The sequence below is a fragment of the Tamandua tetradactyla genome, chromosome 14 (genome assembly GCF_023851605.1).
Source record: "Tamandua tetradactyla isolate mTamTet1 chromosome 14, mTamTet1.pri, whole genome shotgun sequence".
Lineage (NCBI taxonomy): Eukaryota > Metazoa > Chordata > Mammalia > Pilosa > Myrmecophagidae > Tamandua > Tamandua tetradactyla.
In genome coordinates, this window is record NC_135340.1 from 35,063,694 (window position 1) to 35,087,715 (window position 24,022).

The 24,022-nt window shown below is 39.4% G+C and overlaps 2 protein-coding genes and 1 non-coding gene across 4 annotated transcripts in view; all 3 read left to right on the plus strand.

The window, feature by feature from the left end:
* Positions 1-15,837, plus strand: part of CHD8 (chromodomain helicase DNA binding protein 8) — a 67,806-nt gene extending 51,969 nt beyond the window's left edge. The window contains exons 27-37 of the mRNA XM_077127251.1: positions 13-88; positions 576-630; positions 810-1,017; positions 1,321-1,529; positions 1,625-2,344; positions 2,564-2,715; positions 3,001-3,303; positions 4,809-4,922; positions 5,117-5,296; positions 5,706-5,822; positions 14,853-15,837. Coding sequence (XP_076983366.1) covers positions 13-88; positions 576-630; positions 810-1,017; positions 1,321-1,529; positions 1,625-2,344; positions 2,564-2,715; positions 3,001-3,303; positions 4,809-4,922; positions 5,117-5,296; positions 5,706-5,822; positions 14,853-15,419 — 2,701 coding nt within the window. The 3' untranslated portion in view covers positions 15,420-15,837. The remainder of the gene's footprint in view (positions 1-12; positions 89-575; positions 631-809; positions 1,018-1,320; positions 1,530-1,624; positions 2,345-2,563; positions 2,716-3,000; positions 3,304-4,808; positions 4,923-5,116; positions 5,297-5,705; positions 5,823-14,852) is intronic.
* On the plus strand, positions 3,816-3,918 carry LOC143656653 (small nucleolar RNA U6-53/MBII-28). The gene has a single exon (XR_013162560.1). It is a non-coding gene; the product is annotated as a small nucleolar RNA U6-53/MBII-28 (small nucleolar RNA).
* A 583-nt stretch (positions 15,838-16,420) lies between the features above and the next one.
* Positions 16,421-24,022, plus strand: part of SUPT16H (SPT16 homolog, facilitates chromatin remodeling subunit) — a 41,524-nt gene continuing 33,922 nt past the window's right edge. The window contains exons 1-2 of one of the 2 annotated variants that reach the window (XM_077127252.1): positions 16,421-16,718; positions 16,870-17,113. In XM_077127252.1, the coding sequence (XP_076983367.1) occupies positions 17,048-17,113 (66 nt within the window). In that variant the 5' untranslated portion in view covers positions 16,421-16,718; positions 16,870-17,047. Of the gene's footprint in view, positions 17,114-24,022 lie in introns of both variants that reach the window. The other variant, XM_077127253.1, reaches the window with a different exon arrangement.

A 24,022-nucleotide genomic window follows, 5' to 3' on the forward strand; every position in this document is an offset into this window, starting at 1 on the left:
GGGTGATTTTAGGGTTGATTTTGATAAGGATTGTGAAGATCCTGAATATAAACCACTCCAAGGTCCCCCAAAGGACCAAGATGATGAGGTAAGGAATTCTCATTTGAGTCTAGCTTTTCTCTGTTACTCGGGAGTTAAATCTTCTCCCATTCTCTGAATCCTGAAGTATAGTGACTTATTCTTTCTTTCGTGATTTATTTATTATAATGCACAGTGGAAAATAATCACCATTTGAGAATATAAAGTATTAATGCAAAAGATTGCAGTACCAGCTGGGGGAGATTAGAGATGGCTTTATGGAGGAAGTGGGACCCACACTTGATCCTGAAGGATATTATTTGACTACTAAATTCCTGAATCGCATTATCTTCAAGCCGTTAATAAGAACTGACCGCTCAGATTCTACTTTCTTATTCTTCTCTTAGTTGTTTGCTTCCAAATCTTTGCGAGGGTTCCCTTCATTGGAAATTTTTCTTGGTGCCATAGAAGGACACACACAAGAAAGTGATTTCAGTATGCCAACTTCCCCCCCTTTCCCTCCCCACTCCATCCTGTGGGGTGATCTCCTTCTCTAGGGTGATCCCTTGATGATGATGGATGAGGAGATCTCAGTGATTGATGGAGACGAAGGTAAACATCTAGGTCAACTAGTACAATTTTCTGTGGGGTGGTGGGGTTGGGAAATTATAGACTGAATTCTGTCCCATCCTGGGATTTCTAAGAGCTCTGCCTTTGGGTGGGTTGAAATACCAGTATCATGTATACTAGTTTTTCTGTACTACCTGTTCATTTTAATGTGCTTTCCACAGCCCAGGTGACCCAACAGCCAGGCCATCTCTTCTGGCCTCCAGGCTCTGCCCTGACAGCTAGGCTTCGGCGCCTAGTAACAGCTTATCAACGCAGTTATAAGAGAGAACAGATGAAGATAGAGGCTGCAGAACGTGGCGACCGGCGGCGGCGGCGTTGTGAGGCAGCCTTTAAGCTAAAAGAAATTGCACGGCGGGAGAAACAGCAACGGTAAAATAAGGCTGGGAATTTGGACTGAGCTGTAAGCATGTCTTCGACTACGGGTCCTACATTGAAAATCATCTTAGGAAGGGTTTATTTAGAATTCTTTTCGAAGAGGCCATCTTTTTTTGCCTTGAATTGGTACACCTCTGGAATTTAAAACCTCACTATGTGCATTACTGTAACTCCCAAGTATGTCTCCTGTGTAGCCTCCACCATTTTCCCCCTCAGCTTGCTTATTCTAAGGCACACTAAGAACCAATTTTCCTGTGTTTCCTGATGACTATTGGCATATTTTCCATCCTTTTGTAGATGGACAAGGCGTGAACAAACTGATTTCTATCGAGTAGTGTCTACCTTTGGCGTGGAGTATGATCCTGACACCATGCAGTTCCACTGGGATCGCTTCCGCACTTTTGCCCGACTGGACAAAAAAACAGATGAAAGCCTTACCAAGTACTTCCATGGCTTCGTGGCCATGTGCCGCCAGGTGTGCCGCCTTCCCCCAGCTGCTGGAGATGGTAAGGGAGGCATGGAGAAACTTGGGTGAGTGGGTAGATGCTGACAGAACCAACTCTTGGTTCATTTCTCCTTTCATCCCTATTTCTTCTTGCAGAGCCCCCAGATCCTAACCTGTTCATTGAGCCCATCACTGAGGAAAGGGCCTCACGGACTCTGTACCGTATTGAATTGCTACGACGTTTACGGGAACAAGTTTTATGCCACCCTCTTTTGGAAGATCGGTTGGCATTGTGCCAGCCTCCAGGCCCAGAGTTGCCCAAATGGTGGGAACCTGTTCGGCATGATGGGGAACTTCTAAGAGGGGCAGCCCGCCATGGGGTGAGCCAAACAGACTGCAACATCATGCAGGACCCAGACTTCTCTTTTCTGGCTGCCCGTATGAATTATATGCAGAACCATCAGGCAGGAGCACCAGCTCCATCCCTGTCACGCTGCTCTACTCCACTGCTGCACCAGCAGTATACCTCGCACACTGCCTCACCACTTTCCCTGCGCCCAGATGCTCCTGTTGAAAAGCCACCCAATGAGACAGCTGCCCAGGTCCCCAGTCTGGAGAGTCTAACCTTAAAGCTAGAGCATGAGGTGGTGGCCAGGAGCCGACCAACCCCACAAGACTATGAGATGCGAGTAGTCCCCTCTGATACTACCCCTCTGGTTTCCCGGAGTGTTCCACCAGTCAAACTGGAGGATGAGGATGATTCAGACTCTGAGCTGGACTTGAGCAAGCTGTCACCATCATCCTCTTCTTCCTCATCCTCATCCAGCTCCAGCTCCAGCACTGATGAGAGTGAGGACGAGAAGGAAGAAAAGCTAAGTGAGTGCATGTGATAGGCTACTGGCCCTTTTCCCTGTTTTCCCCTTCTGCTCATTCCCATCTTTTCTACACACATCCTCTCTGAGACTCAGATTTTGATTTGATAGAATGTTAGAAGAGATCTGTTATTCTTTGAGCCTTCATTCACAGCCCATGTAATGCAATTCCCATTTAACTCTCTTCTTTTATCTTTGCTTACACATTGTATGTGATCTCCAGCTTCTGATCGGACCCACTCAAAGCTCTATGATGAAGAGAGTCTCCTGTCCCTCACTATGTCCCAAGATGGATTCCCAAATGAAGATGGAGAACAAATGACCCCTGAGCTTCTACTACTTCAGGAAAGACAAAGAGCCTCTGAATGGCCCAAGGTAAAAACCTCATTCTTGGGCATATAGAGTCTAGAAATACAGTCTAGCATTATATATAGGAAAAAAGGAACAAATAGTTCAGTTTCTCTATTAATTGTGGTTAGCACTACATGTTTTTTCATGGAACTCTTTACACTTGAGTTAGAGGGTGTTAGTTTTACCTTCTTCCTTTTCTGCGTTATGATTTTTATCCAACTTGGTAATAACAGCACCATTGTTTGTCACAGGATGACATAGTCTGTACTCAGGCCCTAAAACCAATATTAATTTCTTTTTCCCATTAAGGATCGTGTCCTGATAAACCGTATTGACCTCGTCTGCCAGGCTGTACTCTCAGGGAAGTGGCCTTCTAGCCGCCGGAGTCAGGAAATGGTAACAGGAGGAATCCTGGGGCCAGGCAACCATTTGCTAGACAGCCCCTTATTAACCCCAGGAGAATATGGTGACTCTCCAGTCCCCACGCCGCGAAGCAGCAGTGCAGCTTCCATGGCAGAGGAGGAAGTGTCAGCAGTCAGTACAGCAGCAGCCCAGTTCACCAGACTTCGCCGAGGCATGGATGAAAAGGAGTTTACAGTTCAGATCAAAGATGTAAGCTCATCATTTTGGTATTTCAAGGGGTGGAAGGTTGTAGTCCTTGCTCTAACTAGTTCACTAACACAATATTGAATCCATTTGGTTAGCAAACTTAAAAAATGTTAGAACTCGCAAAGATCAGTTTGGGTAAAGTCATTGAGCTAAGGGATGATATTTTGGCTAGTATCTCCTAAGGAGTATATTAAAAGATACTTTATTTTTAAAGAATGTGATTGACAAAGAATCCTTTTGGGTGACTCAGTTTTTTAGATCTGAGCCTGGTTTTTAAAAAAATTAAATTATGAAAAAGTTGCTAAAATTATACTTAAGCATCTTGGACCTTATTAAATTAAATTAATAAAAGGAGCCATTACTACTGAAATTAAATCAATTATTTTTTGTTTTATAGATGGAAATCTGTATTTTTTCCCAGTCCCCTTTCCAATTGAACGCTATTAACTAGTCATTAAGTACTCAAGCAAGAAAAGTTTCTTAAATTAGTATGTGATAGAAATATGATAATTTTACCCCTATGATGAGTTGCATGCTAATACTGAGATACCAGGTAGGGTGTTTTACTCTGCTTTGGGTGGTGTTGAGATAAACTCTCCTCTTAAATTACAGAAGATCAAGAAATAAAATCTTTCCAAGGAAAAAGATACATTTTATTTCCATCTTCTACCCTTTAGTCAGTTGGTCTTTATTCTCACTACTGCTAGGCCAGAAACTGACCCTTAGCCCAGATCCCCCAAGGCTTAATCTTTACTTTAAAAACATGTACCAGAGAAGAATGGAGGGGAGAGAAAAAATGAAGATTATCAGCAAGGGTAACTAAAAGGGCAAAAAGAGCAACAAAAAGAAGATATGACATACAAAAACTAATGGGTAAAATGGTTGAAGTAAATACTGCCTTTACATTAACACTGAATGTTAATGGATCAAATGTCCCAATCAAAAGGCACAGACTGGTAGAATGGATAAAAACTATGGTCCATTTAGATGCTTTCTACCAGACACTCACTTTAAACCCAAGGACACAAATGGACTAAAAGTAGAAGGCTGGAAAAGGATATTCCATGCAAACAGTAACCAAAAAAGAGCTGAGGTAGCTATTCTGATATCAGGAAAAAATGGACTTTGAGTGCAAAACTGTTGTGAATGAGACATGGAAAGATGCTATACATTAATAAAAGGAGCAGTCCACCAGGAAGAAATAACAAACATGAATATTTATGCCCCAAAATACAGGAAGCAAACACTGGAAAAACTGAAGGGAGATATACAGATGTCTCTACAATAATAGTTGGAGACTTCAATACACCACTCTGATCAATGGATAGAACATCTAAACAGAATCATTAAGGAAACAGAGAACGTGAACTAGACCTAACAGATAGATACACAACACTGCACCTCACAACAACAAGATAATAATTCTTCTCAAGGGCTCATGGAACATTAAAAAAAAAAAAAAAAAAAACATGTACCATATATCTTGAGTGGGTGGGTTGTCTTTATAGGAAGAAGGATTGAAGTTAACATTCCAAAAGCACAAGTTGATGGCTAACGGAGTAATGGGAGATGGACATCCACTGTTTAATAAGAAGAAGGGGAACAGAAAGAAGTTAGTGGAGGTGAGTGGTATAGAAATTATTTTTAAATGATTAAACATTATTTATTCTCAGTCATCATTTATTGATGACAGCAGTTGGGATTGAGGGACTAGAAGATATTAGTTATTTTATGACTACCATTGGCTCTGCTCCCCTTTTCCCTCCCTCTCCCAAAGAAGAGTATGTGCTCATGGGGGTGGATTCTGGGTTTGCAGCTGGAGGTGGAGTGCATGGAAGAACCTAATCACCTTGATATGGACCTGGAGACCCGGATCCCTGTCATCAATAAGGTGGATGGTACTTTGCTGGTGGGTGAGGATGCCCCTCGCCGGGCTGAACTGGAGATGTGGTTACAGGGTCATCCAGAGTTCGCTGTCGATCCCCGATTTCTAGCGGTGAGTGGCAGTTCTGTCCAGCAGCATTTAAAGTCATTCATTGCATTGGCATTTAAGTTGTGTGAGAGAGAAAAAGCATGCCATGTCGTTTTTTCTGTATCTGCAAAATAAAGGTGATAATACCCAGTCTTCCTACTTCACAGAGTTATGAGGATTAAGATAAAATAATGTTTAAGTACTTGTTAAACTAAAAGTTTTGCAGATATTTACTGTTAAGCTTGTATATAGACTTTTTTTTCTGAGAGAGAGAGAACAAGATATCCGCTTGATGGCAGTTTTCTACTAGGACTAATCCTTTATTTTTCCTTGCACTAAGCATTTGTTGCCAAATAAAAGATGCAAGTACCTTAATAATTACTCCAGAGAAGATTTTTATTCCTCTAGGATGACTGAAACTTTTCTGTTGCAGTATATGGAAGATCGCAGAAAACAGAAGTGGCAGAGATGTAAAAAAAATAATAAGGCAGAATTAAACTGTTTGGGATTGGAACCAATTCAGGCAGCTAACTCTAGGAATGGAAAAAAGGTGAGTGAAACTGAAGGCTTGCCACTATTTCCATGCTAAATGCAATATTTCAAGCCTTTTCAATGTAGATTGTGGCTGGAAATTAGTATTATTTATCTTTTCTGCAATAATGTATGTTACTAAGGAAACACCATATTTTTATTGGTGTTTTTTAAGCCCTGTAGTATCTTATCTCTAGAATAGCATAAAATTCTCAAAACTAATTTTAATATATTTATCTTACACGTATTAAAATATAAGAATAAGTAAAATGAATTAGAAAAAACACTCAGAACCTTATTCTGGACGTCTGAATAATTAAGGAATTGGTGGCGAATCCTTTAACATCACAATGTCCACACCCTGAAGTGAGAGTTTTAAAGAAGATACTCTTTAAAGTTTTATGATTCTGTACGCTTTAGGAATAATTAGGGGCCTACTACAGAAAACAATCATAAGGTTTCCCGGCATATAATTTAGATTGAGAATCACTCATATGCTAGTAATCAAAAAAGGTAGGAAATCATGTTTTACAATTTGTAATAACATTTTTGGTCATTCTGGTATTCCATATTTTTTTAATATAATTTTATTGGGATATATTCACATACCATATAATCATCTAAAGTGTATTTAGTAATTCACAGTATCAACATATACTTGTGCATTCATCACCACAGTCAATTTGGGGGCATTTTCATTACTCCGATACACATAAAAATTAAAATTAAAAAGAACATCCAAACATCCCATACCCTCCCTATCATTTATTTATTTATTTATTGTCTTTATTTTCTCAGTTGTCTGTCCATACACTGGATAAAGGGGGGTGTCAGTCACAAGGTTTTCACAATCACACAGTCACACTGTGAAAGCTGTATAGTTAGACAATCATCTTCAAGAACCAAGGCTACTGAATTACAGTTCAACAGTTTCAGGTATTTACTTCTATCTATTCTAATACATTAAAAAATAAACTGGGATATCTATAGAATGCATAAGGGTATTCTTCAGAATAACCTCTTGACTCTATTTGAAATTTCTCAGCCACTGAAACTGTTTCATTTCTCTTTCCCCTTTTGGTCAAGAAGGATTCTCAATCCCACAATGCCAGGGGCAAGTTCATCAACCAGGAGTCATGTCCTTAGTTGCCAGGGAGATTTTATACCCCTGGGAGTCATGTCCCACATAGCGGAGAGGGGAGTGAGTTCACCTGCAGGGTTGACTGAGAGAGGCCACATCTATACTGAAAGAAGTTCTCTGGGGATAACTCTTGGGCATAATTATAAGTAGCTTCTCCTTTGCAGGAATAAGTTTCATAAGGGCAACCCCAAGATCAAGGGCTAGGCCTATTAAATTTGTAGGTCTCAATGCTTGTGAGAATACCAGGTTACCTAGGTGGGGAAGTTTAATATTTCCACTTTTTTCCCTAGTCCCTTAAGGGGACTCTGCAAATACTTTATTTTCTGCCCAGATTACTCTGGGATATATCGGGGCATGTACAAATCAACAAGATCTCACTTCCTATTCAAGGTTCCATGTAATTATGGTGTTCGAATAAACTGACCTTACAAGTTAAATTGAATAGTTTTCTACAAAAAAAAATAGAAATTTTATACCATATAAACATCTCTTCCTTTGGTCTCACAGAAGTTAAAGTTTTAAAACATAGTCAACACCATCCTTTTCCCTTCAGTCTTATTTACCTTAGTCATAACGAAATCAGCTTCATTCATATCTCTAATTGAAGTCTGATCTCTTTTTCAGCTTTTTTAACAGTTGCTGTATGGGGTAATGCTTTCATAGCTGCAGAACTCCAGTTCTGAGTCTCAGGTATCACATAGCTACCCAAAGCTCCAGGAAGTGACCAAGTTACAAAGAGCTCAGCATCTCAGAATTTAGAAATAACCGTTACAACTCAGGAATAGATGTGAGTTCTGTAAGAGCTTACAATCTAGGAACCTATACAATAAGCCTTCCTCTGATAATCCTGTCTCTCAAATTTCAATTCTCAGAGTATGCACATTATAGATAGCCCATATTAGTGAGATGTTATATTTGTCTCTTCATTTCTGGCTTGTTTCATTCAACAACATGCTGTCCTCAAGGTTCATTCACCTCATTGCATGCCTCACAACTTCATTCCTTCTTGCTAAGCTGCTCAATATTCTATTGTATATATACACACCATAGTTTGTCCTTCTGTTCATCAGTCGATGTACCCTGAGGCCACCTCCATTGTGAATTCTGCCGCCATAAACAGCAATGTGCAGATGTCCAGTCATGTCCCCGCTTTCAGCTCCTCCAAGTATATACTGACAACGGGGTTGCAGGATCATACAGCAACCCTGTACTTAGCCCCCTGTGTAATCACTACACTCCCCTCCAGAGAGGCTGCACCATTCTACTTCCCGACCAACAGCAAATACGTACATCTTTCTCTTTGCACATTTTCTAGAGCACTTGTCTTGGTCAATTTTTTTAACTTTTTTTTTCTGTTTCTTTAAACAGTTTTATTCACACACCATAACATCTATCCTAAGTAAACTATTAATGGTTCCTAGTATAATCAAATAGTTAAGTATTAATCACCAAAATCTGTATAAGGACATTTCCATTTCTTCTGCAAAGAAAAAAGAAGGGGAAAAAAATAAAAATAAAAAGGAGAAACAAGAATATCAAGAATCCCATATTCATCCCTTGTATTCCCCTCTTATTGACATTTAGCTTTGGTGTATTGCCTTTGTTTCATTCAAGGGAAGGACATTAGAGTTACTGTTAACTATAGGTTCTAGTTTGCATTGATTATATTTTTTCCATATACCATCCCATTTTCATTACATTGCAATGTTGACATTCATTTGTTCTCCTTCATGTAAAAACATACCTATCTTTGTATATTTAATCACCATCATTGTCCACTCTAGGTTTTGCTAAGATATACAGTCAGAGTCCTTATCTTCTGTCTTTCCTTCTGGTGTCATATCTGCCCCTAAGCCTTACTGTTTCAACCATATTCACACTCAGCTTTGTTCAGTATACTTACAGTATTGTGCTACCATCAGATAGTATTGTGCTATCCAATTCTGGATCTTTACAATCAGCCCTGTTGAACATTCTGTACTCATTGAGCATCAAATGCCCAGTCTCTATTCTCTATCTCCTGATACTGTGTTCTCAACTTTAACTCTCAAAGTTTGCTTATTAATGTTAGTTCATATTAGTGAGACTGTACAGTATTTTTCCTTTTGTTTCTGGCTAATATCACTCAACATAATGTCCTCAAGGTTCATCTACATTGTTGCATTCATCATGACTTTATTCTATACTCTGATAGTCTTCATGTCTACACTGTTCTCCAAACTTCTCTCTCATCTTTTCCTTTCTGCCTGTAGTGTTCCCTTTAGTATTTCTTGCAGAGCAGATCTCTTGTTCACAAACCCTCTCAGTATCTGTTTGAAAATATTTTAAACCTTCCCTCATTTTTGAAGGACAGTTTTGCTGGATATAGAATTCTTGGTCTCTTTTAGTATATTAAATATATTAAATATATATTTAATATTATTTAGTGTTTAATAATAAATATATGCCACTGCCTTTTTGCCTCCATAGTTTCTGCTGAGAAATACACACATGGTGCTATTGAGCTTCCCTTGTATGCAGTGGATCATTTTTCTCTTACTGTTTCCAGAATTCTCTTTCTGTCTTTGACATTCAATAATCTGATTAGATTAGAATAGGTGTTTGTGGATCTATTCTGTTTGGGTACTCTGCACTTCTTGGGTCTGTAATTATATGTCTTCATAAGAGGTGGAAAAATTCCAGTGATTATTTACTTTATTATTCTTTCTGCCCCTTTTCCCTTCTTGTCTCCTTCTGGGACACCTATAACATGTATATTCATGTGCTTCACGTTGTCGTTCAATTCCCTGAACCCCTGCTCTTTTGGGGGGGGGGGTGAAGGAGTTGCATGGTCCTTGCTCATATTTTTCCATATCTGTTCTTTTGTGTGTAGGATTTCTGGTATCCTGTCTTCTAGTTCACTAATCCCTTCTACCTCTTCAAATCTGTTGTTGTAGGTGTCTGTTGTGTTTTTAATCTAGTTTCTGTTGTACCTTTCATTTCCATAAGTTCTGCCATTCACTTTTTCAAGCTTTCAAGTTCTTTATGATAGCTCAGTGTCTTCTGTGGTTCATCTCTTCTGCCATATCTTCCCACAATGCATTGATTTGATTTAGCATGTTTGAACATCTTTAATTAGTTGTTTCAACTCTTGTATCTCATTTGAAGTGTTAATTTGTTCTTCTGACTGGGCCATATTTTTCTCTTTCCTAGTATGACTCAGTATATTTTGCTGTTATCTAGGTATCTGATTTCCTTGATTAGTTTATTTTGGATGTTTTCACTTTTACCTAGGGTTTTCTTGTTGGTTGGCTTTGTTCTCTGTTCTTTGGCTTTCAGTTTGACTTATTCTAGGCTTCTAGCATAACTTGTGTTTAACTGATCAGAATTTTTCAGCTCTTGTTTTCTGGTTCTTGCCCTGCCTATATGAATCTTTCTTTTTTTCTTTTTTTGGAGGAGAGTCTCTCCAGATATGATCGACCCCAATTTGATTTTCTCAGACCATACAATACCAAGTCTCAGGAGGAGGGTATAATCAGTGTCGTTTCCTTGAGGATGAGACCCAGCAAGTTGTCAGACTTTCCTGCAAAGCCTTTAGACTTGTGCTTTTCCTATTCTGCCAGCAGGTGGTGCTTGTCAGCCCACAGCTCCCTACCATTGTAAAGTCAGGTAGTGTTTTCAATTCTTAGCAGACCCTAATCTTTTGGGCATGGTTGAGGTACAGGCTGAGGTAGAAGGCAAACTTAAGCTGTTTTATATTTCCCAGACCCTGAGGTATGAATTCTCTGAATGAGGGCTGCCACGTGAGCTGGGCGACCTGCCCCTTTCTTGAAGAAGATATGCCCTTTTGAGAAATTATCTTTTTCACCTGACTAGTTATTTTGTCCCTCAGATCTATCTTAACTCCACCCTTGCCTGAGTCAGTGTTGACAATTGAAAAAACCTGAGGTTGTCTCTAATGAGCTACTTAGAATAGTTAAGGAAAAAAAATCCTTTTTCAGAGTCAGAGCCCCCAAGGTTCGTTCACCAGTCCAGAACCTGAGTTGGTGCCTGGTTCTATGTGTCCCTTTTCTTGGGGCACAGCCCTTTTCCAGTATTCTGAACTCAGCCAATGCCAAAAGCCTCCAACTGCCCCCCCACCTCCCCCCATTCATCCTGCTTCCTCTTTGCCAGGAGAGACCTCAGGGTTCCTTTCCTATCTGCTCTGGGTTTATCTGTGCTTGGAGCTTATATTCAGCAATCAAATTTGTTAGTTAAGACTGCAGTTGTAGTTTAGTTGAGCTACCTTCCTTTGTCCCTAGTAGAGACTGTTTCTTTTCCCCTTGGTGGAAGGGTACCATCCTCCACAGGTCAGGGCTCTGCTTACAGTTCTGCATTGTGATCTTGGCCCTTGTAACCTTTTCAGTCTTGTGTATGATGGTGTCTGGTCACAGATGTCCCCCAGACATTTATTTCAGGCAGTTCCTGGCTATTTACTAGGTGCTGTAGAGAACTAACTAAATTCCACACTTCTCTATGCTGCCATCTTGTCTCGCCTCCCCTTTTATTTTTTATTGATATATATTATATATTCATATACCATGTAATCATCCAAAGAGATTAATCAGTGGTTCATAGTATCATCATATAGCTGTGCATTTATCACCACAATTGACATTTTTGTGTGTGTGTTTGAAAAATAACGTACAAAAAAAAATAAATTTCAAAGCACATTGCAATAATTGGTTGTAGAACAGGTTTCAGAGTTTGGTATGGGTTACATAATTTGACAATTTTACATATTTACTTCCAACTGCTCTAAGATACTGGAGACTAAAAGAAATAGCAATATAATGATTCAGCAGTCATACTCATTTGTTAAACCCCACTTTTTCTGTATAACTCCATCATCACCTTTGATCTTTCTCTTTTCCTTATCCCCCCCCTTTTTTTTAACTTTTCTTTTATTGTGAAATATAACATATGCAAAAAGGCAGTAAATTTCCAAGTACATTTCTTTTTTTCTTTTTCTTTTACATGGGCAGGCACCAGGAATCAAACCCAGGTCTCTGGCATGGCAGGCAGGAACTTTGCCTGCTGAGCCACCATGGCCCGCCCTCCAAGTACATTTTAATAAGTAATTATGAAACAGATTTTAAAGTTTGGTTTGGGTTACAGTTCTATGATTTTTCATTTTTTCTTATAGCTGCTCCAAGATACTGGAGACCATCAGAAATATCAATACAATGATTGAGCAGTCCTACTTCTTTGTTAAATCCTATCTTCTCTGTTATACTCCTTCTCTTTAAATAACATACATATGTAAAAGCAATACATTTCAAAGTACATCGTGACAGTTAGTTGTAGAACAGATTTCAGAGTTTGCTATGAGTTACAATTCCACAATTTTGGTTTTTATTTCTAGCTGATCTAAGGTACTAGAGGCTAAAAGAAATATAAGCATAATGATTCAGCACTTACATTGATTTGTTAAACCTGACCTTCTCTGTATAACTCCACCATCGACTTCGATTTTTCTCCCACTCTTTAAGGGTATTTGGGCCATGCCCATTCTAACTTTTACATGTTGGAAGGGGTTATTGATAATATGGGGTAGGGGGATGGAACTAGTTGATGTTCTGGAAAGGTTGGCCCCTCTGCATTTCAGGACTTGACTGGTCCATCTGGAGGTTGCAGGTTTTGGAAAGTTACCCTAGTGCATGGAACCTTTATAGAATCTTTTATAATGCCCTAGATATTCCTTAGGATTGACAAGAATGGTTTTGGTTGGATTTGGCAAATTATGATAAATAGCAATGTCTAACTGAAGCATGCCTAAGAGTGACCACCAGTGGAGCCTCTCAACTCTATTTGAACTCTCTCAGACGGTGATACTTTGTTAGTTACACTTCTTTTCCCCCTTTTGGTCAGGATAGTATTGTTGATCCCATGGTGCCAGGGCCAGGTTCGTCCCTGGGAGTCATCTCCCATGCCACCAGGGAGACTGTCATCCCTGGATGTCATGTCCCACCTAATGGGGATGGCAATGATTTCACTTGCAGAGTTGGACTTAAGAGAGAGAGAGGCCACATCTGAGCAACAAAAGAGGTCCTCTGGAGGTAATTCTTAAGTAGTCCTATAGGTAGGCTAAGCTTCTCTGCTACATATATAAGCTTCACAACAGCAAGCCTCAAGATCAAGGGCTTGGCCTATTGATTTAATTGTCTCTAATGTTTGGCACAGTCCCCCTTTATTTATTTATTTAGTTTTTTTTGTTTTGGCATGGGCAAGCTCTGGGAATTGAACCCAGGTCTCCAGCATGGCAGGCGAGAATTCTGCCACTGAACCACCCCCTTTATTTTTAAATGCACTATCCTTTTATCTTGATTGTAGCTATTTGGTGGATCCATTGTTTCTTTTTCTTTCTCCAGAAGTATAATTACAGAAGTTTATTTTTCACATCTTGCCTTACTTTGTGTTATAGTTGTATTTCTGGTTTGAGTAAACAGTCATTTAAAATGGATTAGCACTTCTGTATATTAATTTTGCATTTGATGTTTTATGTAAATTTTATATATGCATATTTTTAACTGTATGGTATATCTTTTATCAAAATCAAGTTCCAAATAAACAATATATATCTTTTATATTTTAAAAATTCCAAGAACATTCTTTTGCATATAATATACTTATTTGTGAGATATATTTATGAGGCTCATTTTTCATTTTTATATTGGTGAAAGTGCATTTCATATAAATAATATTACCAAGGAAGAACTTTTAAATTTTCTCTCTCAGCCACCAAGGGAACAAAAGAGTAATAAGCAGAAGGGTTGATACAGAAGGCTGATGACTAGAAGGCTGGGGCCATATCTGTCTTTTATTTAACTAACATTGTAGAAAGCTTATAAAAAAGGTTTTTTCTCCAATTTACCTCATTTTATCTCAACACTTTTGCCTTTTCCCTTCTACTCAGTTGATAATTTTAAGAAATAAAAGATCACAGGAAATCATAATATGACTAATATAGAATTCCTAATGCAAAATTGATAGTGAATCTAGCACTGCATTATTACTGGCATCTGCAGAAGTTTAGATGCTCTTATGGTCAGGAAAAAAAAAAGTCCACACAAATAGGAGTATTGAGATATTTGTTTTTCCAAGTCAAAAAGGTATATTCGCATATTAGGTGTATGGCTTAAATTGAGAAATTCCAGAGACACAGTTACCAATTGCCTTGAGTTTAATGCCAGTGTACTGAGTATTTTGCAAAGAAGAGGCTTCAATGAACCTAACCACAGTTTGCCATTAGAACCTCTAGAAAAAGCAGTTTAAAATTCAGAAAATATATAAGTTTTTATCAATGGGAAAACACATTTTCTATTAGATTTGGTTAGGAGCTACTCACAACCTTTTTGGTATTCTTAACATTAAGAAGTCTGATTTGTCTTGAATTTATTCTGCTCTGATGTGATAATGGAGGTTAATATTGTAAATGTCAATACAGTTGTGCTACAATTCACATGATATGAAGATGTGAACATGCCATCATTATACACTTGAGTGAATTACTTTCTCTGCATATACTTATCCATTCACCATCTTACCCAGTCCCCTTATCAACAAATATGTGAGATACGGGTGGAATAAAGTTACAATGTAATCAAGGCAAAAAGTAAAAATTCTTTGGTTTATACAAATATCAATATGAAATCCTTGATATTAGCTTTGGCAGCAAAACATTCATCTGAATCCAGCATTTCCTTTTCCCCATTACCACCATCAAGCCTGGTCTGACTATACTTGTTTTGCCCCACCTAAAGAAAGATTCAGTGAAAAATCATTTGCATGTTAGAACTCTTTTGACTTTCACTGTGGCATCATCCCCTCCCTTCCCTGCCTCCTCCTCCCCCCTTTTTTTAACTCTTTTCCTCTGTTCTCTCCTCGCAGGGTCACCACACCGAAACTGTGTTCAACCGGGTTTTACCAGGGCCCATCACACCAGAGACCAGCAAAAAACGGGCCCGTAGGATGCGACCAGACCTTTCTAAGATGATGGCCCTGATGCAGGGTGGAAGCACTGGGTCCCTGTCTTTGCATAACAGCTTCCAACACAGCAGTAGTAGCCTGCAGTCTGTTTCATCTCTGGGTCACAGCAGTGCCACTTCTGCGCCTTTGCCTTTTATGCCGTTTGTGATGGGCGGTGCCGCATCATCCCCTCATGTAGACTCCAGCACCATGCTTCATCACCACCACCACCACCACCACCCTCACCCCCACCATCACCACCATCACCATCCAGGCCTGAGAGCTACCGGCTACCCTTCATCACCAGCGACTACCACCTCTGGCACTGCTTTGCGGTTGCCACCGCTGCAACCTGAGGACGACGATGATGAGGATGAGGAAGATGATGATTTATCTCAGGGCTATGATAGCTCAGAAAGGGACTTCTCACTCATTGATGATCCTATGATGCCAGCCAATTCAGACTCCAGCGAAGAAGCTGATGAGTGAAGCCACAGCATGTCCCCATTGCGTGGGTGGCTGCTATACTTTCATTTACTCTGGCCCTTGGACTCTGGAAAAGTGGGCGGGACAGGGGAGATGTGGGGAAACCCAGGACTCCAGGAGGTGGAAAGGGGGGAAAGAAAGAAAAAGCTTGTACCTGATTACTCCCAAATTTGAGAGGATTGGGTGGGCAGGGGAACTCCTAAAATAATACATGACCACTTCCTCATTTCTGGGGAAGAAACGGAGACTAGAGCTGCTGGTGCACTCACCCCTCCCTAGACACCTCTGTTAACCACAGACTATGTAGCACTGGCTCTAGCCTCTGGCAGAGCCTGTTCCTGACCGAACTGTGGATACAGCTGGAGGGTCAGGAACTGTTACCTTTCCTCCCCTTGGCATTAATAAATTTAAGTTAATCCTTTTCCACTCTTCCCTTGTTCTATATTTGCTCAAACCCAATATAAAAAGACGTTCGTGGTCCGTGATTTCAACGCCACTTTCCCAAAGTTCCAATACTGTTTCCAATACATTAACTCAGGTCAGATCAGTCATCTGTATTTCTTTAATGGGTATATACGAATATCGTACATATAGCTTGCTAAAAGCAGAGGATGGTTGAAAGTAAATTGTAGCCGAAAATATTGTTCCAGATTCAAACTCAGTTCTAAGAGGAGACAAGAATGAATTTCAAGACCTACGTACCCTTCGTTCCGAATTAACTGAAATAATGGTGCCTTGGAGGAAGACACTGGTATCACTTTTCATAACTTTGTAGCAAAGGACTGCCTGATTGAGAAAACTTGGGGTTGGGGGAGGGAGAGGGAGTAGTGGGATGAGGGAGTAATGCAAGGGAACAGATAAAAATTTGAGACGCCCTTCAAGCTGTTTCCCACGGCCTCCTATTGCCATCCGAGCGCTCAAATGAAGCCCGGGCACTTAATTTTCCTCCCCTCCACAGTTTAGGTTGTAGATTATCAGAAGGGCGGGCTTGTCTTCCTAGATTGAGCTGTGTACCCGAGCGGGGCCCGACCCAGCCTCCTTGCACCGAGGATCTTTCCAGTCCTGCGGTAGCAGCGGCTTTAACTTAACCACCATTTCCAAGAGAGGAACGTACCCACTTAACGCTGCAGTCTTCCCCCTCCATCCCACGCCAGAATCCGCTCTTCACCCCTCCTTTGCAGATGGGGTGTGGCCATTACGCCCGCGCGCGGCAGCTTGTGTGGGGCGGCGTAAGCACGTCTCTTCCAGCAGTCGCCGCCGAGGTGAAATTCGGAGCTCCTGGAAACCGCCGCCAGACTGAGAGTAAGGGCGGGGACAAAGCGTCCGTGATGACGTAACTCGTGTGGGACTGAGTTGAGAAGAAATCCCCGCGAAAATGTAGACTTTTTGTTTGCGTTGCACATTTTATTGATTTCCCCACTTCTTTTTTTTACTTCCTCCTCCCAACCTCTAGAAGAAGAACTTAAAACAATAAAACCCCTAACTCTGTGGGGACCCGGAAGCGGAAAAGGACCTCTGAGCTCGTTACTTCCGGGTCACTGGGGGAGTGCGGGATTCCGGGGCCGACAGCGGGTGGCGGAGCCGGGACCTCGCGTGATTCTCGGATCCGAGGAGGAGCGGTGTGTGGGGCTATGGCTGTGACTCTGGACAAAGACGCGTATTATCGGCGAGTGAAGAGATTGTACAGCAACTGGCGGGTGAGGAAGATTCCATAATTTTCCCTAGGAAGCCCCCCTCCGCCATCCCATAATAACCCTGTTTTTCGGCGCCCTTTTTTTCCCCTTTGCGTCGGGAATTCCCGGGTTCATTGTCGCAACCCTTTCGTTGCTCTCGAATCATTCATCGCAGGCGGCCACAAGTGCCCCATAACAGGGACTCCTCTCTGATTGCCCTGCCCTGCGGCCACCACCATCTTCCCCGCGTGCCGGCGCAGGTCGTGCTAACAGCTACTTCTTGCAATACCTTCCCGCCCTAAGAGGCATCATCCTTCTTTCCCCCTAAGTGATCAAGTCCTGCTACCCGCTCCTGCAGCGTTCACACACCCATGCACTCTGGCTGTCCTCCCAGAACCACGGTATTCCTCCCCAGGTCCCGCCAGAATTACAACCATCTTCGTAAAGGAGGGATGGAGGGGCCAGGAAGATGTGAATCAGGCTCGTCACGTTTATCGTTTGCCGGGCTTGTACTGAAGATTTAAAAAGGAATGCTGCTTACACGCGCCACCACCTCGGGTTCTAGGTCCTGCCATGGGTAACAATCTTAACGCTGAAAACTGTAGGAATTAATAATACAAAAAAAGATATGATGCCTAAAACCTCGTTGGTTTGCCTTCTAGTTAGAATATTTCGGGCACGTGTTAAGAGAAATCTGTTACTGTTCTCAGTCTTGAAGATTGGACCATTTTGCTGCTTTAAAAATGTCTACAGTTAAAATTAATTTTGTTACAGTAATTGATCTGTTTGAGAAGCGTTAACTGCATTCGTAGTTTGAGCTGTCTAGATTAAGTCTGGCCTCTTGTGACCTCTGTCATCTAGGAAAGAAATAACAAAAGACTTTTTTTACAATACCGAAAAAGGTCCTGACAAATATCGGTTCTGATTTCAGCATTGTAAAATTACTTTTCAGATTTATCCTATACTGGAAACCAAACTATTAAAATTTTAGCATTTTCTTGCCACTCATTAAAGGTGCCTGTGTATATTTCATGTTTTTAGGCTAAATGCATTAAATAATTGCAAGTCAAATGGATTCTCTGTTGCATTTTGCGAAAAGTAAAAAGAACTCAATGCTACTCAAATGATGAGCATAAATGTTGTTTTTAAAATTTTTTTATTGGTAAATTTCTACCAAAGGTTTCCACAAGCCTTGCTCACTGTCACATACTTATGTTTGAACATTATCTGTGTTTGAAACTCTTTTTAAAAGTCCTGATATTTTCTGAAGATTAATGAATACTAGTGTGCAGGTAATATTCAGGAGCCCTCTCTTCTACCCATGGACCCTGAAATTGTACACCTTTTATGTGGAAGTTGTTTTGTTTCTGTCCTAGTGATTCAGAGTTTACTTTATCAAATTATTCTTCATCCTCTCTAAACTATTCATGAAACTCAGATTAAATTAATTTAGAGCTCAAAGTTCCCTTACATGATAAGTAAATGCAGAGAATGGAATTAGCCGGTGTAGGAAAAAGTGAAGCCTGAAAACATATGGGTAGACCTACTATCAAATGGCATCTGTAAATCCATAAAAGTCAAGTTACTGGCTCTATTATCCCCATTTTTTGTTTTTGTCAAAAATCATGAAGCTTCATCTTAGCCCTCTTATTTAACAGTTGGGAAGGATGTTGGATGTTGACATAGACACTAATACCCTAAATTTAGGAGCCAAGTTTATGTAAATCTACCAGTTACCAAAAATTGTGGCCAATTATTATCAAAATCTTTGAATAGACCTGCTTTTTTAAAACTGTAAACTTGAGCAAATGTCACAGAATCTCCTGTAGTATTTCTGTTTATACAGTCTTTCTAAGAAAATAGTACTTTTATTTTGATCTGCTTCAATAATCATAATTTTCTGGAGCTAAATTCTGGTTGTTTATCCTCAATGCTATCGCAGAAAGTAGTGGAAAATGCAGTTGCACTCTATACTCCCCCATCCCCTATTCCTTTTCGTTTTTAATTGTACACATCCTTGTGCTGTCAGCTCACATCTTCAGAGAAATCTGTTATGACTAAAAAGTTAACTGGTTTGTGTTCCCCACCCAGTTTTTTAATTTTAGGTACCCTTGAGCATAAATCTTTCAGCACTGTGCCTTGTTCCTGGTAGCTTCAACTCTTTAACTGTTGTGGAGAACTAATAAGTTATTAATCCTCTTTTTAAAGACTAGGAGTAGACGCTAATGTGGCTCCTTTCCCATTTATTTTCAAGTTGAGTGTGTCTTAGGTACAAATTGTGAGACTAATTATCACATGCATTATATTATTTCTTTTGTATATATGTAAATTTCAATTTTCATAACTTTATGTCCTAAAATGATTACAGTATCACACACTTTTTATTTTGAAATGATTTCAAACTTATAGGACAATTTCAAAAATAATACAGACTCCATACGGAGAACTCCCGCACCCTCCATACCCATATCTGCCAGTTTTAACATTTTGCCACCTTTGCTGTTTCATTCTATCAATCATCTGTCTGTTTTCTGAACATTTGAGAACAGGTTACACACATCATACTCCTTGAACACTTATACTTCCATGTACATTCCTTACAACAAAAATATCCACTATGTAATCACCTGAAGTTCAGTTACCAAGTTCAGGAAATTTGACATTGATGATGTAAAGTTTACATTATATATTCGAATTTTGTTTTATGTCCCAATAATATCCTTTTAAGTCTTTTCTCCATTCTTAGAACCTATCAAGTACCATGTATTGCATTTAACTGTTAATATCTCTTTAGTTTCTCTTTCTTTTTAAATTGTGGAAACGTGTGACATAAACTTTCACCCATCCCATCCCTTCCAAAGCATACCATTCAGTGGGATTAATCCCACTCACAATTTTGCAGTTCTCTCACCACCATCCATCACTATCACTTTTGCTTTGCCCCAACAGAAATCATATACTTATTTTGCATTAATTTTCCATTGCCCCTGGCGCCCCACCTCCACCCCTGGTAACCTGTACTCTATTCTTTCTCTATTCTTTCACTCTGTGAGTTTGCATACCCTGATATTTTCTTTGTGGTTACTGCAGGTTTTAAATTTAACACCCTAAATCTGTAACAGTCTTGTTTGCTTTGATAACCAACTTAACTTCAGTAGCATACATAAACTTTGCCCCTGTACCCTCAATCCTCCTACTTTTATGACGTTTTTACCACAAATGTGTGTGTGTGTGTATTCACATAATGCACATTATGACTCTAAAACCATTGATTTATCATTATATTTTATGCATTTTTGCCTTTTGGATCCAACAATACTGGTATTATTGGCTCGTGTCGTTAATCTTTACCAGAGATTTTTATTTCTTTGGGTGGCCCATGAATTGTCTAGTGTCTTTTCCTCTCAATCTGCAGAACTCCACTTAGCATCATGCACTTTAAAGTATTTGAGTAGAAAGTTCTAAGAATATTAAACTGTGTATGAGTAAATAGTGTTGTTTTAGAGATGAGAAAATAGACTCGATCAGATATCAAATAGAATATATGGACAAGAGGTTATAGCAGTTTTATCACTTTTTCTTGGAAGTTTGAATCTAGTCCAGTTCTGCTCCTTGTTTTATAACTTAAGAGCTGTTAAAAGCAGAAAGAGTTTGTAGCACCTGACTAGTATCTGCATTAAACAACCACAGGGGTAGTGGTGGGTCATAGATGGGCTGTGGGCTCTTCTCTATCTTGTACATGTACTGGGTCTTTAACTGGGGCTTCCCAGCCTTTTCATGGTTATGATTATTTATAATCAAGTAATATTAGTAATGTTCACTGGAGAAAATAGAAGAAGCGACTCACTTCCCTGTGGTTCCAGCTACTTTGAGGACTCGGGGTGACAGGTGAATGTGTGTGTGTGTGTGTGTGTGTGTGTGTGTGACAATATCCAGGACTCGGGGTGACAGGTGAATGTGTGTGTGTGTGTGTGTGTGTGTGTGTGTGTGTGTGTGTGTGTGTGTGACAATATCCAGGCACATCTGTTATTCATTTTGAGATCTACCTTTTAGGACACCCTGAATCAACCTCTGCCTTAGATCCCAGAAGAATTCCATAAAATGTTAGAATAACAGCTCTTTTCGAAAGTAATGCTGGTCCACTTCATTCATTCAACTGTCAGGATTGGGTTAGTGGGTTGCTACAACCCCCGAAAGAAAATGTGTGCTAGTAGAAAAAGCTAATAAGCTGTAATGTTAGTGCTTCTCTTGAGTGCTGCTTTCTTGCTCTTTGCTAATTTTGTGGTGCCTTAGTTTCTTGTTCTGGGCTGCTCTCCAAGACTAGGCAGTTGTCATCTGTGGCTTGAGAAGGTTTTTTATAATGTAGGCGATTCTCATACTTTCATCAAGATAAAGTGTATTACTTCCACCCATCTCAATTCTTCATGACTCATCCTTTGGCTCTGGAGTGGGATTGAGAAAAGTTTAAGTAATACTGTGGCCTCTTGAGTAAACAAGAGGGGTAGTTGGAAATAAATGCCTGGACAGGTTGGGGTTTGTTTACTCCTTCTTACTTGACTTTTACAGTCTACCATAGTTACCCACTTCTTATAGTTATTTTTTATCCCCACTGCCAACTGTAGTTCGTCATAGGTAGTAGTACCTCAGTTAATAGTGGTGAAATTAGTTCTTTTGGTTTGACAGACTCTCTATTCAGGCTATAAAATTATGGGGATCATTAAGTCCTGCCTTTTCTGGAATGTTCATCTCTTGTGCTTATGTGATTTTTTTTTCCAGTGGATTTGATTCTTTTTTTAAAAATTTATTAATTAAAAAATAAAGAAACAAAATAAAACATCAACATACATAATCAGTAATTCACAATATCATCACTTAGTTGCATATTCATCATTTCTTAGAATATTTGCATTAATTCAGAAAAAAATAAAAAGACAATAGAAAAAGAAACAAAACGAACACAGGAAAGACAAAAAAAAAATTATATCTACCATACCCCTTACCCCTTGCTTTCATTGATCACTAGCATGTCAAACTAAATTTATTTTAGCATTCGTTCCCCCTATTATTTATTTTTATTCCCCCTATTATTTATTTTTATTCCATATGTTCTACTCCTTTGTTGACAAGGTAGATAAAGGGAGCATCAGACACAAGGTTTTCACAATCACACAGTCACATGTGACAGCTGTATCATTATTCAGTCATCCTCAAGAAGCATGGCTACTGGAACACAGCTCTACATTTTCAGGCAGTTCCCTCCAGCCTCTCCATTATATCTTGAATAACAAGATGATATCTACTTGGTGCATAAGAATAACCTCCAGGATAACCTCTCCAATGTTTGGAATCTCTCAGCCATTAACATTTTGTCTCATTTCCCTCTTCCCCCTTTTGATCAAGAAGGTTTTCTCAATCCCTTGATGCTAAGTCTCAGCTCATTCTAGGGTTTTTCTCAATCCCTTGATGCTGAGTCTCAACTCATTCCAAGATCTCTGTCCCACGTTACCAGGAGGGTCCATACCCCTGGGAGTCATGTCCCACGTAGAGAGGGGTAGGATGGTGAGACTGTTCGTTGTGTTGGCTGGACTTATGTGATTATTAATAGGCTACACTTTTATTCTCAAAATAGTGCCTGTTTGGATGATAAATTTATAGGTACCCTCGCTATAAAAAAAACAAAACAAAACAGAGACTTCAACAAGGTTTCCTCTTTTAAGGCAGTACCCATTCAGTTAGAAGGAAAATAATTGTTCCTCTGCTGCTCTTTTTCCCCAACTTTTACCATTTAGATAACACCTTCCCAAATTTTGCCAACTCTGTCACCTGTATTATTATTGTTTAATATTTATTTTTCTCCCACTTAAAAGTTTTTTTTATTCCATAATATATATAGGCATAGTTTTAAAAAATTGATATAGTCCAAAAGGCTTAAAAATAAAAGCCATCTACCCAGAGGCAACAACCACTTTTAGTTCTTCTAGCTGTTTCTTTCGTATTTCCAAAAATATCTGTATACGGCTGTTTCTTAATTTGTCAGTTTTATGTATCTGTTGTTTTGTCATGATAGATTTTAATTTAAATCCAACTTTCTTTTTTTTTTTTTTTTTTTTACGTGGGCAGGCACTGGAAATCGAACCCAGGTCCTCTGGCATGGCAGACGAGAACTCTGCCTGCTAAGCCATCGCGGCCCGCCCAAAATCTAACTTTCTTATATACCATAGTACTCATTCCAACTTCTTCTCCCCACCTCCTGATAGTCTTTAAATATTTTTCCTAATAGATACATAAAAGTTGAAAGAATTTTGCAGTGAACATCCATATACCTATAACCTAGATTCTGCAATTAACATTTTGTTATACTTGATTTCATCACACATCTGTTCCTCTTAATGAACGTGTTCATGATTTTTAGTAAAATCTGTTTATGCTATGCTCATATAAATATTTTCACTGCTGGGTAAAGTAATTGAATATGATTTCTTTTTCTCTACAGTTTTTAGTTTTTCCTGGCATTAATTGTTGCCTCAGTTTTTTTCCTTGTTTATCTACCTAGCCTTAATTTTTTCCCGCATGTCTGTCATAATCTTATCAATATTTTATTCTAAAATTCTAACAATCATCAGCTCTTTGATTAATTCTGTGTTGCTTTTTTAACCCATCCTCCACTAGATCTTACTTTATCCTCTATAGGTTGCTCTCCAGGCCTATTGAACCTTGAGGCTTTCCATTGTCGGACCCTCTATATTCTAGAGTCCATGTCTTTTTCTTCATTTGTTTCCTTGTTTTGCTAGGTCATTTTCTCTAAGAACTTCTTGAAAAAGGCTGCAAAGAATATAAATTTCTTAAGCCCTTGTGCATCTTAAAAATTTTATTCTATCACTTTTGGTTAATAATACAGTTCAGTGGGTATACAATTCTAGGTTGAAAATCGTT